Source organism: Pseudochaenichthys georgianus, chromosome 17 (assembly GCF_902827115.2).
Source record: "Pseudochaenichthys georgianus chromosome 17, fPseGeo1.2, whole genome shotgun sequence".
In the NCBI taxonomy this organism is placed as follows: Eukaryota; Metazoa; Chordata; class Actinopteri; order Perciformes; family Channichthyidae; genus Pseudochaenichthys; species Pseudochaenichthys georgianus.
The window spans coordinates 34,323,281-34,336,613 of NC_047519.1; the positions used below are offsets into that span (position 1 = coordinate 34,323,281).

At 40.9% G+C, this 13,333-nt stretch overlaps 1 protein-coding gene across 1 annotated transcript in view; it reads right to left on the reverse strand.

The window, feature by feature from the left end:
- Positions 1–141: 141 nt before the first annotated feature.
- The window catches only part of ak5 (adenylate kinase 5), a 76,177-nt gene continuing 62,985 nt past the window's right edge, over positions 142–13,333 (reverse strand). Inside the window, exons 11-13 of the mRNA XM_034104883.2 lie at positions 8,822–8,985; positions 276–392; positions 142–150 (exon numbers count right to left, since the gene is read on the reverse strand). Of these exons, the coding sequence (XP_033960774.2) occupies positions 142–150; positions 276–392; positions 8,822–8,985 (290 nt within the window). The remainder of the gene's footprint in view (positions 151–275; positions 393–8,821; positions 8,986–13,333) is intronic.

The window sequence follows — 13,333 nt, forward strand, 5'->3', positions numbered from 1 at the left end:
AATCTAGCTCCCCGGAAACCTTGGTTGCTGATTGGCTAATGGTCACATAAGCCAAAAAAAATCTGATCAGCTCATTTTCAGACAGGTTTTTATATAAATGGATCAGAACAAAAAGAGAGAGAATCTTTTTTCCTGAAACTTTCAGAATCTCTTTCCACAGAGGGGACACATGTTGATGTAGAACAGACATGAAAAAGTGGATTTTGCACGATAGGTAACCTTTAACATATACAGAATCAAGATTGCACCACATGTGTGTCAGCTGGTGCTCTGACCTTGGCCTGGTACTCCTCCGCCCTCCTCAGGTCTCTCAGGAAGCCACAGATCACGATGCCTTTCCCCTGCCGGACCGACGCTGACACGGCATCACACAGCAGCTCCAGCAGAGTGTCCTGATACCAACACACACACACATGCATTAATCAACATTAGTCATTAATAACTAAACGTATAATTGGCGTTCACATTTGTATGAATTGCCACACCCATGAATCCTTTCTGCAACACTCCTGTCACTCGCTCAGGTGTGCAGTGACTTATTTTTCTAAAATATTTTCAACAATATAGTGTCAAACTTGAACTATTTGCATTAGTTCTCAATTCAAACCATGCATGTCTTACATACATGTAGCCAGGGGCGGTTCTAGGGGGGGCCAGTGCCCCCTAACACTGACCTCCCTGTGGCCCCCCTAACAATGAAAAGTTTTTTTTTTTTTTAATGTATATTTTCTGGTACTCGGTTTGCCAAAGAACGCAGGACTTTGTTGCTCTAATGTGAGATTGTGCAGACACCCTTATGTAAAGTAGAGATGTAACTGTTCATTGCCCTTATTTTTATATAAATATGGTGTTAGTGCAAACATTGCACTATAACTTAAGCTGAAGCTAACAGTAATAACTATAAGATCTATCTGAAATAAATAAGTGTACTGAAACAAATACCAATAACTGTATTGCATTGTTTTCTTATGCGCAATTACTTCATACTGTCTAGTTCTCTTTTTCGTCCTGCATTTATTGTGCCCCCCTCAGAAAATAACTGGCCCCCCAGTCAAATTGGTCTAGAACCGCCACTGCATGTAGCACAACAGGCAACTTCCTACTACACATGTGATGCACTCCCCTCAGTGGAAGACAAATCAAGCGCACCCTCTGTAATGAGACGGCCTATTTAAACAGTGAAGCTCCACCTGTTCTTTGGCTTTGCTGCTCGTCTTCACTTACACACACTTCCTGCTATGTTTGACTTTGAATCCCTTTCTAATCAAGATAAATCGCTAATAAAAGCATCAAGGTGCTTGAAAAGGAGTCTGTGAATGAAATAGTGTTTGTGTGGCACCTTGTTGTTTGAGAAATGTGTGCTACTGTACCTCAAACTGGACACTATGATAGCTTGAAGCTACATCGACACATCAAGGCTTTCCTCTGCTGTACTTCAACAAGCTCTGGTGAGTGTCTTTGTTAGTTATTTGCTGTGTCATTGTTTGTGTGGATTATTGCTCTCTAAAGCTTGCTGGTGGTGTTCTTGGCGTCTGCTAATTACTGTATGCTAATGTTGCTCCTGGGTTGCTGCAGTTGCTGAATTTCCTTTTCTTCCTGGTTGTTTGTTGATTAAGATGCTTTCATGCTGCTTATTGCTTTGTCAAATAACCTAATTGCTTGCTTTTGGTTGTTTCCTTTTGATTCAGACTCTGACTCCAGTACAGGGTTACGTTGCATATTGACATATAAATATTAGGGTTTACAAATTGTTATTATTTCCCTGTAGGCTTTATGTGAAGTGCAATGGTTTTGATTAACAGGATATGAAGACATTTTACATTCAGCCAAACTTTAGAGGAGTAATTATACTCACAACAAATGGGTTTATGTAACAGCACTAAATACTGTGATATTCTTCATTTCATAATCAACAGCTGAGCTCCTGCTCCACTCTTAATGCTGCACTAATGGATCTGCTATTTATCAGCGCCGTATAACTTCCCAGAAAAAAGTGTTTTAGACTGATATATGCTCAAGTTGATATCATTTAGTGCAGATCTGTCATGCAGTACTAATATTTCTTCTGTTGTTTTATGCTTTCTTCATGCTGGATGACTTATTTCCAAGAAACATATTAACACATTTCTGGTTCACACCATTTTCAAGTGATGTTTTTTTATTATTTTGTGTTGAGAAACTTGCTTTGTGGACAACATCATACGTGTGTTAGTGAACTAAGGATTCCTTTAGTGAAGACAGCCCCGGTGTGAGGCTGCGTATCACCGCTGGGATTGGGATTTACTTTCATTACACATTCACGAGACAGTATACTCAGTTTCCATTTCATCAGCTCCACTCATCTAAATCTAATGCACCCTCCAAGGGTTTGTGATCATTTGGCCACCATATTAATATCAAACAGGTTAGACTTGTTACTAAAAACACTTCTCGATAATGACAAACAAACAAAATGACTGTCCACTTGAATCAACAGCTCTCAAAAACAGTTTAATAAAGGAAGCTCCACACTATGAACTTCTAGGAACGTTGTAGAGACTGCATTAGTTGAAGATGAGTGTTCATACCCTCGTAAATCCGGTTGTATTTCCTGCATTGTATTTAAGTATGGCTGCAAGCTGTGCTGAACTGTGTATGTGCAGCTCTGTAGATACAATCTAACTTAATGTGAATAATCAGTTTAAATGGCTTTCAGAATAGTATGTTTTGAGGCTAGTTTCCTTTATTGGACTGAGATGTATTAGTTCAGACGTGAGGGAAACATGCGAACAGCTCCACAGTCATCATTCATTCATCAGTCATCATCATCAATCATTTCCTGTTATGGTGATTCTGTGCTTCTTGAGAAAAGCTCACAGAAAGGAAGGAAGGAAGGAAGGAAGGAAGGGAGATTTATGTTTTGTGATGACTCGACCTTGTCAGAGGCCAGATCTGCTCTCAGCTGATTGGTCAGGAGGGTCTGAGCTGCCAGAAGAAGCATCAAATCATGAGCAGCAGCCACAGGACATCAGCAGGAAATCCACTACTTTTAATAGTTTAACACTTTAAATGTTAAAGATGTTTGGCCTCGGCTCAGAATACGTATCTGAGAGTGGATTTTTCCACCTCTGAACAGCAAGATCTTACATCAAGGACGTTTAATCTCTCAAGGCTGGTTAAACAGACATTACCCAATTATGTACAGATTTAAAGAGAGCACACATGTCCATCTCAGAACCCAATTCAAAGTATTGGTCTTCACATAGAGCTGTCCATGGCCAAGCCCCAGCCTACATCAATGACCTGATCCACCCGCACATCACAACCCGGGCCCTGAGGTCCTCTGAGCAAGGCCTCCTAAGGGTGCCCCGAACCAGGCTAAAAACCAAGGGTGACCGAGCCTTTGAGGCGCTGGCCCCAAGGCTCTGGAACAAACTACCCCAGATAATAAAAACCTCGGCCTCAATAAGATTAAGATTAAGATAGACTTTTATTAATCCCTCGTGGGGAAATTGTTTCTCTGCATTTGACCCATCCTAGTGTTAGGAGCAGTGTGCTGCCATTTTGAACGGCGCCCGGGGAGCAGTGTGGGGAACGGTGCCTTGCTCAGAGACACCTCGGTAGCACTTTGTCTTGCCGGGACTTGAACAGGTGACCTTCCAGTTGCCAAGCCAAGTCCCTATGGACTTCGCCACCACCGCCCCAATAGAGGTTTTTAAGGGTCAGTTAAAGACCCACCTCTTCCGACAGGCCTTTGGGTCGTCGGAGGAGGTGAGTTAGTAGCTGTCTTTTATTGGTGTTTTATCGTATGTTTTATCCTATGTATTACCTGCTGTTGTTTTATGCCTTTTATTCTACATTTTATAGTTGTACTTTGAATTGTGTCCTGTGTACTGTACTGTAAAGCACTTTGTACATCCGTGTTGAGAAGGGTGCTATATAAATAAAGTTCTACTTACTTACGTGGCTAAGTCATTTATTGATATTATATCAGTATTGTAATATGAGACTAGTTGGTGGTGGTAGATGTACTAAGACGTTTTACTGAAGTGAATAAACTGAGTTATAAGTTGATGTCCTGCATTTAAAATTGTACTTAAGTAAAAAAGTATTAGTAGCAAAAGTAAAAGTACTCGTTATGCAGAATGGCCCATTTAAGCACCATGTGTTTTTTATTCTTTTATTTTAATCATTGATGCATTGTTGTGTTTATCATTTCAATGATGCACTTGGTAAAGGTCAGGTTTATTCATGCTTGGTAGCTTAACCTATATTAATCTATGATCACTTAGTAGTGATTTATATTCTGTAATAAAGATCTGCAAAGTGACTTATAACTAAAGTTGAAAAATAAATGGAGTGGACTAAGAGTATAAAGTAGCATAATGTGAAAATATTCAAGTAAAGTACAAGTACTTTCACCACTGCTAGTTTCCATCTTAGATTTGTGATATTTGGAATAACCATAGCCTCTGAAACTTCCTGAAACGCTGTTGGAGCGGCTCTGTTGCCCTTTACCCTCTCATCGTGTCATTATGTTACAGCTGATTATCAAAACTCTGTAAATGTATTTTGAAAGCCCCAAAGGTCAAGCCGACATTGTTGTTTGGTTAAGTACCGATCACGAGGTATTTGGTCCAGAAATATCGTGATATTTGTTTTCCTCCTTACATGTGCCGACGGGAAGCTGGCGGAGGGATAACAGTCAACGGAGAACATTACATTTTGTGTTGCCAGGCAACAGTACAGTAATATTTCACCAGGTCTCTCTTTGTAGTTCGTGGCAGTTTTAACACTCACACGACAGAAATTCATTTAACTTAAAAGCAATAACACTGATGTGGTTTTTGTAGTGTTCTGCTCTAAACCTGCACTTCAGTTAATCCCGCTCATCCTTCATAACTAATTCACTCACACATCATACACATAAGTGACGATGTCAGTGAACACATGGGACATGACCTTAATGTTCTGTAAGAAGCTTTAGACAGCTGAGCCGCGCCTCGGGTTTCTGCTCTCAGATCACAGAAAGTCAAAGTAAATCTGAGGTGTCTATTAAATTGCAATTGCAAATCCGTTCCACACAAACTACCCTTTACATCTTTTTATAATAGGAAGCCTGATTGTCTATTGTTGTAGCTATTCATTGCATCTTCCCAAAACCTCCTGCCCAAAATGTCAAAATGAAAGGATCAGAAAAGATAAAATAATGTCACAAATCGTTTTATAGCAATGGAGATATGGCATGTATGGCTTTAGGGCAGAGGAAGATGTTTCAGATCAGACCAACTTATGGCTGAATTTGGTGTAATTTTAATAGTTTTAGTTGAAAATAAGACATGTGACATATTTCTTTACTCTTGACATGATTATCCATTAGAGTGCGTGCAAGGATTCATACTCTGTCCTTTACTCATCATTTATGTCAACAGTTCTATTTATCAGGCTGGCTTTGAAGGTTATTTGAAAATACTTTCCTAAAAAGACAAATCCTTCCTGACAGATTAAAGGCTAAAAATCATTTTCTGTGTGCTTCAACAAACTGTTGAGTGGCGTGAATGGACACGCTACCGACTACATTTCTTTTCAAATTTGTTACATGAGGAGACGGATCGATACTTTGTGACGCATTCAGACCAACTGTCCTCAATGTGTGCCATTCACAAAGCAGCTAGTTCAACACACACATGCACACCTTGGAACATGGGGTGTGTGTGTGTGTGTGTGTGTGTGTGTGTGTGTGTGTGTGTGTGTGTGTGTGTGTGTGTGTGTGTGTGTGTGTGTGTGTGTGTGTGTGTGTGTGTGTGTGTGTGTGTGTGTGTGTGTGTGTGTGTGTGTGTGTGTGTGTGTGTGTGTGTGTGTGTGTGTGTGTGTGTGTGTGTGTGTGTGTGTGTGTGTGTGTGTGTGTGTGTGTGTGTGTGTGTGTGTGACAGGCGCCAGTGTGCAGTGATGTGAAATGTCAGACTCTGTGCAGTTGAATTGAGAAAGCTCCCTGACGGCCAGCAGTACAGTGCGATGCTGAGGATTGGTAATCACCAGCAGCAAAATGCATCACTGCTCCAAGTCTCTGCAGACCTGATGAGACGTGGAGGCTGAGATGAGGCCGGGAAGCTAAATGTTCCTCACCTCTATACCTGCCGTGAGATTTCAAAAGATATTAACGTTTCCCTATGAGGTAGATGGTAAATCATTTGCCTGCTCCTTTTGTGATTTACACAAGGAAACAAAACAGAGAAAGGTATTCTGACGCCAGAGGAGAGTGGTTATCCTCTTTGGCGGATGTTGAATTTTTTTCACCATGGATTCGTTCTGTTTGTTTTTATTTGTATCAATGTGTGCTTGCCTCCGTATTTAATATGTTAGTCTACTCTTTAATTTGACTTTATCTGCTTTACCTTTGCTGCAACACAAAATTCCCCGCTGTGGGACATGTAAAGGATTTCTGATTCTGTAACGTTACAGAGCGGACTCCACCTCACTATAGCAAGGTGCTGAATCCCATTGTATTCACGAGGACCTAGATACTGATCTTCAGGTTCAGATAGGTAGTGTCTCTCCTGGGACATGTCTCCATGCGTTAATGTTCAAATAGCGCTTTATTTTTCTCATACTGCCAGTGCTGCAGCACCTCTTTTCACCCTCTGTCTGAAACCAGAGCCCAGTCCGCTCTGATTGGTTAGCTGGCTGGCTCTGTTGTGATTGGTCAACCAATAAGAGATGTCCTGCCTCTTATCCTATCACGTACAATGTGTTGGAGCGCTAGCCAATAAAAGCACGACGTTACATAGTGATGTAACTATAGGGAACTTTGGTGTTTTAGCCTTTACAGACCAAGAGCCGCTTTCACACAAAGTACTTTGCCGCACTTAGTGCCCAGCACTTAGTACCCAGCACTTAGTGCCCAGCACTTAGTACCCAGCACTTAGTGCCCAGCACTTAGTGCCCCCATGGAACTAAGTACAGATCGCGTTCACACCGGAATAAGTTCCCTGAGGGAAGATTACGCAAATGAAGCCGCTGACGTCACTTCTTCTTCTTCTGCTTTGGGTTTACTGGCAGGCCACAAACAACTTCACGGTGTATACTGCCACCCGAAGTCCCCGGCCGGAAGTCCCCGGAGTTGGGGTAAATCGAGTAAATCGCCAGAACTGGCTAATGCTAATAATGCTAATGCTAGCAAATACAATGACGGCTTCACATAACTTTTCAGAGTTTTACGGGGCGTGGTTTGCAATTCGCCCAGCCAATAGAAATTGGTACTTTTTTCTCCCCAGGATAGTACCACCTCTCTAGCAGGCACTACACATGGGGGTAAAAGTTCTCGGAACTAAGTTCTCTTTTTGGTGTGAACGCAAAATTCCAGGCACTATCAGAACTAAACGGGGAAAGTACAGGTAAAAGTACTCTGGTGTGAACGCGCCTATTGACATGCACACAAACGTATATAACACCATACAGGAAAGGGAAAAGCACAAAAAGCATAATAAGGCCCCTTTAATTTATAAATGTATTGGATTGCTGTGGCGGCCTATACATTTTCTTCCTTCACTCAAAATGTGTGTTTGCTTATTGATGCTCCACCTGACCTTCTCTGTGCAGAATGATGTATGTGTAGAGATGAAATCTGAAGGCTTTTTTCACATTTCTGTACTGAATGGGGATTGTTTTATACATGAGCAATTCATGAAATATTGATCACACGGTATATAAAGTAGTAAAAATGTGCTCCACCTCAGGCTATAACTGAGAAAGGGAATACAAAGTACATTATGCTTTTTCTAGATAATTGTCAGTTTCCACCATTTTATGAGCTTGTCAGAGTGAATTTAAATACACTTCTGACAAATTGTCCAGTGTCTGCCGCCCTGATGAAAATGCTTACGTCTTCTCGGGAAATGTTTTCCTCAGAGAGTTTTCAGATAATTCATCTGGTTCGCAGTCTGTGTTTCCATCTCCAATATATGCCCGCTCTGCCTGGAACATTGTGTTAAACATCTTCAATCTCTGCTAAAGCCACTCTGAGCACTCTTGGCTGTACCATCCCTCTTCTATTCATTTCATAAGCCCTTAGCAGAAAGAAGACATGTTTGTGGTATGAGAGCTGTGGCATCACATTTTCTGTGGTGGGAGCAAGAAGGATTTGTCTTTGTGTGTCTTCAGCTGTCCGTCTTTTCTGAAATGCAATCTTTAAGATCTTGTTTTTTAAAGGTATCATTTATTGAGCACATTGTTCGTTGCTCCCAGAGATCACCTGTCAGGTTTCTGTGACATCTATTTAATTAAATGTTCATGTTCAGACACGCAATTCATGTCATTACTTAATATCTAGTTCGGGTATTCACTCCAGACAGTTTGTTCTAAGTTAATTATACTATGATCCCTGACTTTTATTCTTAAATTAAATACGATTTTTTTTATTTTTCCTTTATGGTATTCAACTTTTGCAGTATTTTCTTTTTTCTTTTCCCTTTTCTTACTATGTTCATTTTTATGTACCAAAATTCCTAGGCAAATTCTACAAAATGTCAACACCTACATTTATATTCTAAATAATACTGTGTGGATAAAACTGACAACGCAGGCTGCTGCTTAAATCAATGTACGTTTTAAATACGAGTCAAACCTGGAATAACAAAACAACTGTTGCACTGTGTTTTGCAATAACATAGTTGCACATATTTTGTATCCATAATAAGAGGCAGCCGTCTCTCATGGGTATTGAAGTATTTGTAGCTTTTTGGCGAAGTTTTCTCAGAAACCAAGTTTAAGTAATTAAAAGTCGTGGCCATAACATAAACATATGCCCTGTGTTTATACGCTAAGTGAACAGCAGCACACTGACCTCCGGCAGCGTCCCCCCTCTCTCCAGGATGTCCCGCAGCTGACGCCCTCTGTCGCCGTGAGACTGCAGCTCGTTACACAGCAGGTCGCCGAGGGCAACGTGACGCAGGCCGAACCGCTCCTCCATCCGCTCACACTGCAGAGATTTACCTGAGCCTGGACCACCTGAGAGAGGACACACACACACACACACACACACACACACACACACACACACACACACACACACACACACACACACACACACACACACACACACACACACACACACACACACACACACACACACACACACACACACACAGACAGGGGTCAGTCGGTCCACAAAGACGAGAAATCACTGAAGCACAACACGAAGTGAGACGAGGAGGAAATTGAGAGAGAGTGTGTGTGTGTGTGTGTGTGTGTGTGTGTGTGTGTGCCTTTGTATTTTTGAGACAGAGAGAGTTCTGTCTGCATGTGAGTATTTTTGGGGAGACTGAGAGGGAGAGCAGGACTTAAGTGTGAGGATATAAGAGAGGAACAAGATTGTGTGTGTGCGCGCACAGTGGATGTGCACATCACAGGTCGGATTCATCGCCAGGGGCTGAGAGTCAGGTTATCACAGATCATTATCATCATCTCCTCTTACACACACACACACACACACACACACACACACACACACACACACACACACACACACACACACACACACACACACACACACACACACACACACACACACACACACACACACACACACACACACACACACACACACACACACACACACACACACACACACACACACACACACACACACACACACCTGTTGCACCAGGAAGAGGGAGTCTAGAATTGAGCGTTGCTAGCCCCTAACAATTATAGCACCTCTCCCTTCTCGATAGCCTGGTTTCCATTTAAATGTATTGCAAAACTATACAAAAGTTGTCATTTCAGAAAACTCATTCTACTGATAAGCTGTTTTCCATAATATAAATTATTCCAGCTTGCTCCACTGCTATTCTGTTATGGCTGTAGGTGTTTGTGTCCCTTAATAACTATATTACATGGCCATGGAGCCGAGTGAAGCCTCAGCAGACAGAGGTGATCGATTATAACCAGCCTCGGGCACAGTAATACAACTCAGGATGTTCTCCACATTTATTAGTATTCCCCTCGAGACACAGAGTCGCTGCCCTCTGCCCAAAACAAACATCCTCATCCCAGTTTCCTCAGAGAGCAGGGACTGATAAGAGTGGTGCACCGGGGGACGACCTGGAGTCAGGAAGGCAGATATTGATTCATTTATTGTACATTCAGCACATATTCACTGATTGAATATATTCCACCAGCCTCCAAAAGGCAGCACAGCTTCCTCACAAGAAGTTTTACTCCGCTGTTTGACACCTCTGCCAGGATGTGAAATAATGACCCAACAGGGCAAAAGTCCACAGAAGCTTGTATTAAACTCTCCTATTTAGTCGGGTAACACTTAAACCTGCTGTATGAACTGGCTCTGTGAGTAAAGATAGTTTTCTCTTCATTTGAAATGTTGCGTAACTGGCCCTGAGAGTAGAACGCTTTTAGCACAATTAAGGGTGTTTATAATGCCTCTCTTTTTTTCTGTACTGGGTAAAAACTGCTGCTGCTTTCAATAAAAAATAATGCTCAGATTCTCCGTTAATGTTAAACAACTTAAATAATTTATTTACCATACACAGAAGATATTTGTCATGCTTAATGCTCAGGAAAGAGGCCGAGTGACAGCTTCACTTAAACCTGTAATAAGGGACTTATTTTGGACCTCTTAAGAGGGCAGTGGAGACGATATGTAAAAAATAACACTGACATATTTTAAGTACATCTGAGGATTGTTAGTGGTAAGAGTTTGACCAATAGGACTCTGATTGGACCAATAATTGTTTACTTCTTGCTTTACTCCTAGTTATATTTGGTGTACCTCAAGGCTCAATCCTAGGTATCCTTTCCTTCAATATGTTACCATTTGGTGAAGTTATTAACATTTTATGAATTATTTGTTTGAGTTTCATTGCTATACTGATGATACACAGTTATATGCACAAATTCCACCCGGTTAGTCCATCCAATGTCTTGTTTTTAAGTAAAACATTAAAACATTAAATTACAATGTCTCGATGGCATTGTGAAGGGTTGTTAGAGTAAAACAAATGGTCTTGGTGTCATAATTCACCGTCCTCTGTCGCTTGAATCCTACATTTATTCAGACAATTTGGTGAACATTGGCAGACATTCTAGTGTCTCTCTACTGACCCGCAGTTAGGTGGTTTAGATTTGGAAAAAAACCTGCCATGTGTGAATAGCCCCATCACAGCATTTTCCTTTAAGAGCCAAAAGTGACAGTGGATTAAACGAGATGGAGACAGAGATTACATGTGGCAAAGAGGGCAGAGGAACATATCAAGGAAATATTTCCTGCTACATTATTATTTCCCCTCAAAGCGTCAGCAGGTAATACTTTAATGCAAAACACAAATCACTCCAAATGACAAATGGGCCGCTGAGGACACAAGCTGCTCGCCTCCAGTAATTCAAATGCCTCAGTTACATATTTAAAGTACAAAATGCTCTTTGCTGGATTCAGAAAAGAAGATTGAATCTGCGTTGAAGAGATTTTCACATTTAACCGCCACCATACCGCTAAGGGAAGACCGAGGACTTTGCAGGGTGCTCTTTACTTTCCAAAGACAGTATTTTTGTGTAATATAAATGCAGACTGTAAAAGACGGACTCAGGTTTGTTCACTGCCACCTTGTCAGTAGTTTTGTGACATTTCTTAATGCCTTATTGTGCTTTTAGTAATTTCAAAAGATTAATAAAGAGAAGATGGCTTGAATTGCTTGTTTTGTTAAAGCAACGATTAAAAACGTCATTGCCTCTTAAAGGATAAGGTCTGCCATTTTCTTTTCTTATGGTGTAGACTTTTCATCCAAAGTCTGATATTATTCCCCGGGGCTTCCTTAATCCCAATGAAAACACAACATTGAACTGCTGAAAAAATGTCATAACATTCATCTGCTTCTTAGTAATTATGTATCTATTATCTTTTTCCACTATTCCACTTTTTTTTCTCACTTTTTTAAAAACTATTTTTCTTTTTGTATTACTTTTAATATAGTATATTTTAATATTGTCTGCTTATCTGTATTATTGTGTTGCATTGTTGGAGAAGCCTGTGACCTAAGATTTTCAACGACATAATTACTCTGCAGCTATGTTAGTTTGACAATAAAGAACCTTGAACCTTGAAGCATTGTTTATTTTTGAGCTAATCCCACCTCGTCCTGCTGCTCTAAATACTCACTGGAGATCAACATGTGTGTTAATACTCAACTGAAACAACTAGGAGTATTTTCTCCTGTTTGAGTTATAGGTAATGAAAACTGCAGTTCCCAGCTGTGTAAGAAAATAAGATGAAACTACTTTTGAGATGTTTTATTACCTCAGTGGGCACGGCGAGACTGATTTCAAACATTTTTTTATTGGAAATAGAGCACAAGGGATTTTCCTTTATCACTAACGTTGTGGAGGTTGCTGCTTGTTAATGACTACGGAGGGTTTCATCAACGGCACCAAAGGTTTTTCCACCATTTAAATGTCTGATCCTCAGTCTGACCCACACGAGTACACATTGTAGTTTCTGCAGAGAGGGAGGACATAGAAACGAAGAAGCTGGAAGAGAGAGAGCGCAGAGGGGCATGAATGAGAGGAGATGAAAAAAGGCTGAAAGCTCAGGCGCCAGTGAAAACTCACATTAGCATTTTCTCTCCGGCTTCATCTCCAACTTTCTTTCTGAAGCATCGCTGCAGAACAACGCTTCAACTTTTACCCCAGTCTGTATAATCGGGGAGGTTTTGAATGGATACACCCACATCCAGTTAAACCACATAAAACTCTTCTCTGCCAACTTTTGATTAAAGCAGCTTTGAGAACACAGATGCTTACATAGTATACTGACCTTCATTCATTTTAAAGGTGCCCTATTATGCTGTTTGGGGTTCTCCCTTTCCTGTAGTGTGTTCTATAGATCTGCAAAGGCTAAAATCCATGTGTTCCCTCCGGAGGGAATTTATCTCCCACATACTCACCCCCCTGCCTGAATTGCCTCCATTGGACCCCTTTGTTTACTTCCATAACATAGTGACATCACGTTGTAACACTTGTAAACATGGCACTACATACAACTATGAACATGAAATTAGCATTATATGACCTCTTTAAGAAAAAAGTTAGCCACTACCAGCAGGCAACTACATCTTAATATAGGGACTTTCTCATGAGTTGATTGTTTTTTAAGTATTTTAGTATTTTCCTTATCCTCCAAGTTAAGAATTTGTCCAATGTAAGGTCACCAGTGTGATCCACGCTCTTATATAATGCCACTCCTCTCTTTTCCCCTCTGATATTAGTACTTAAATCCTTAAAGACACCCTGATATTCACTCTCCTTTCAGAGGGCAGGTAGCTGAGCATCAAGAAACTCTTCTTCT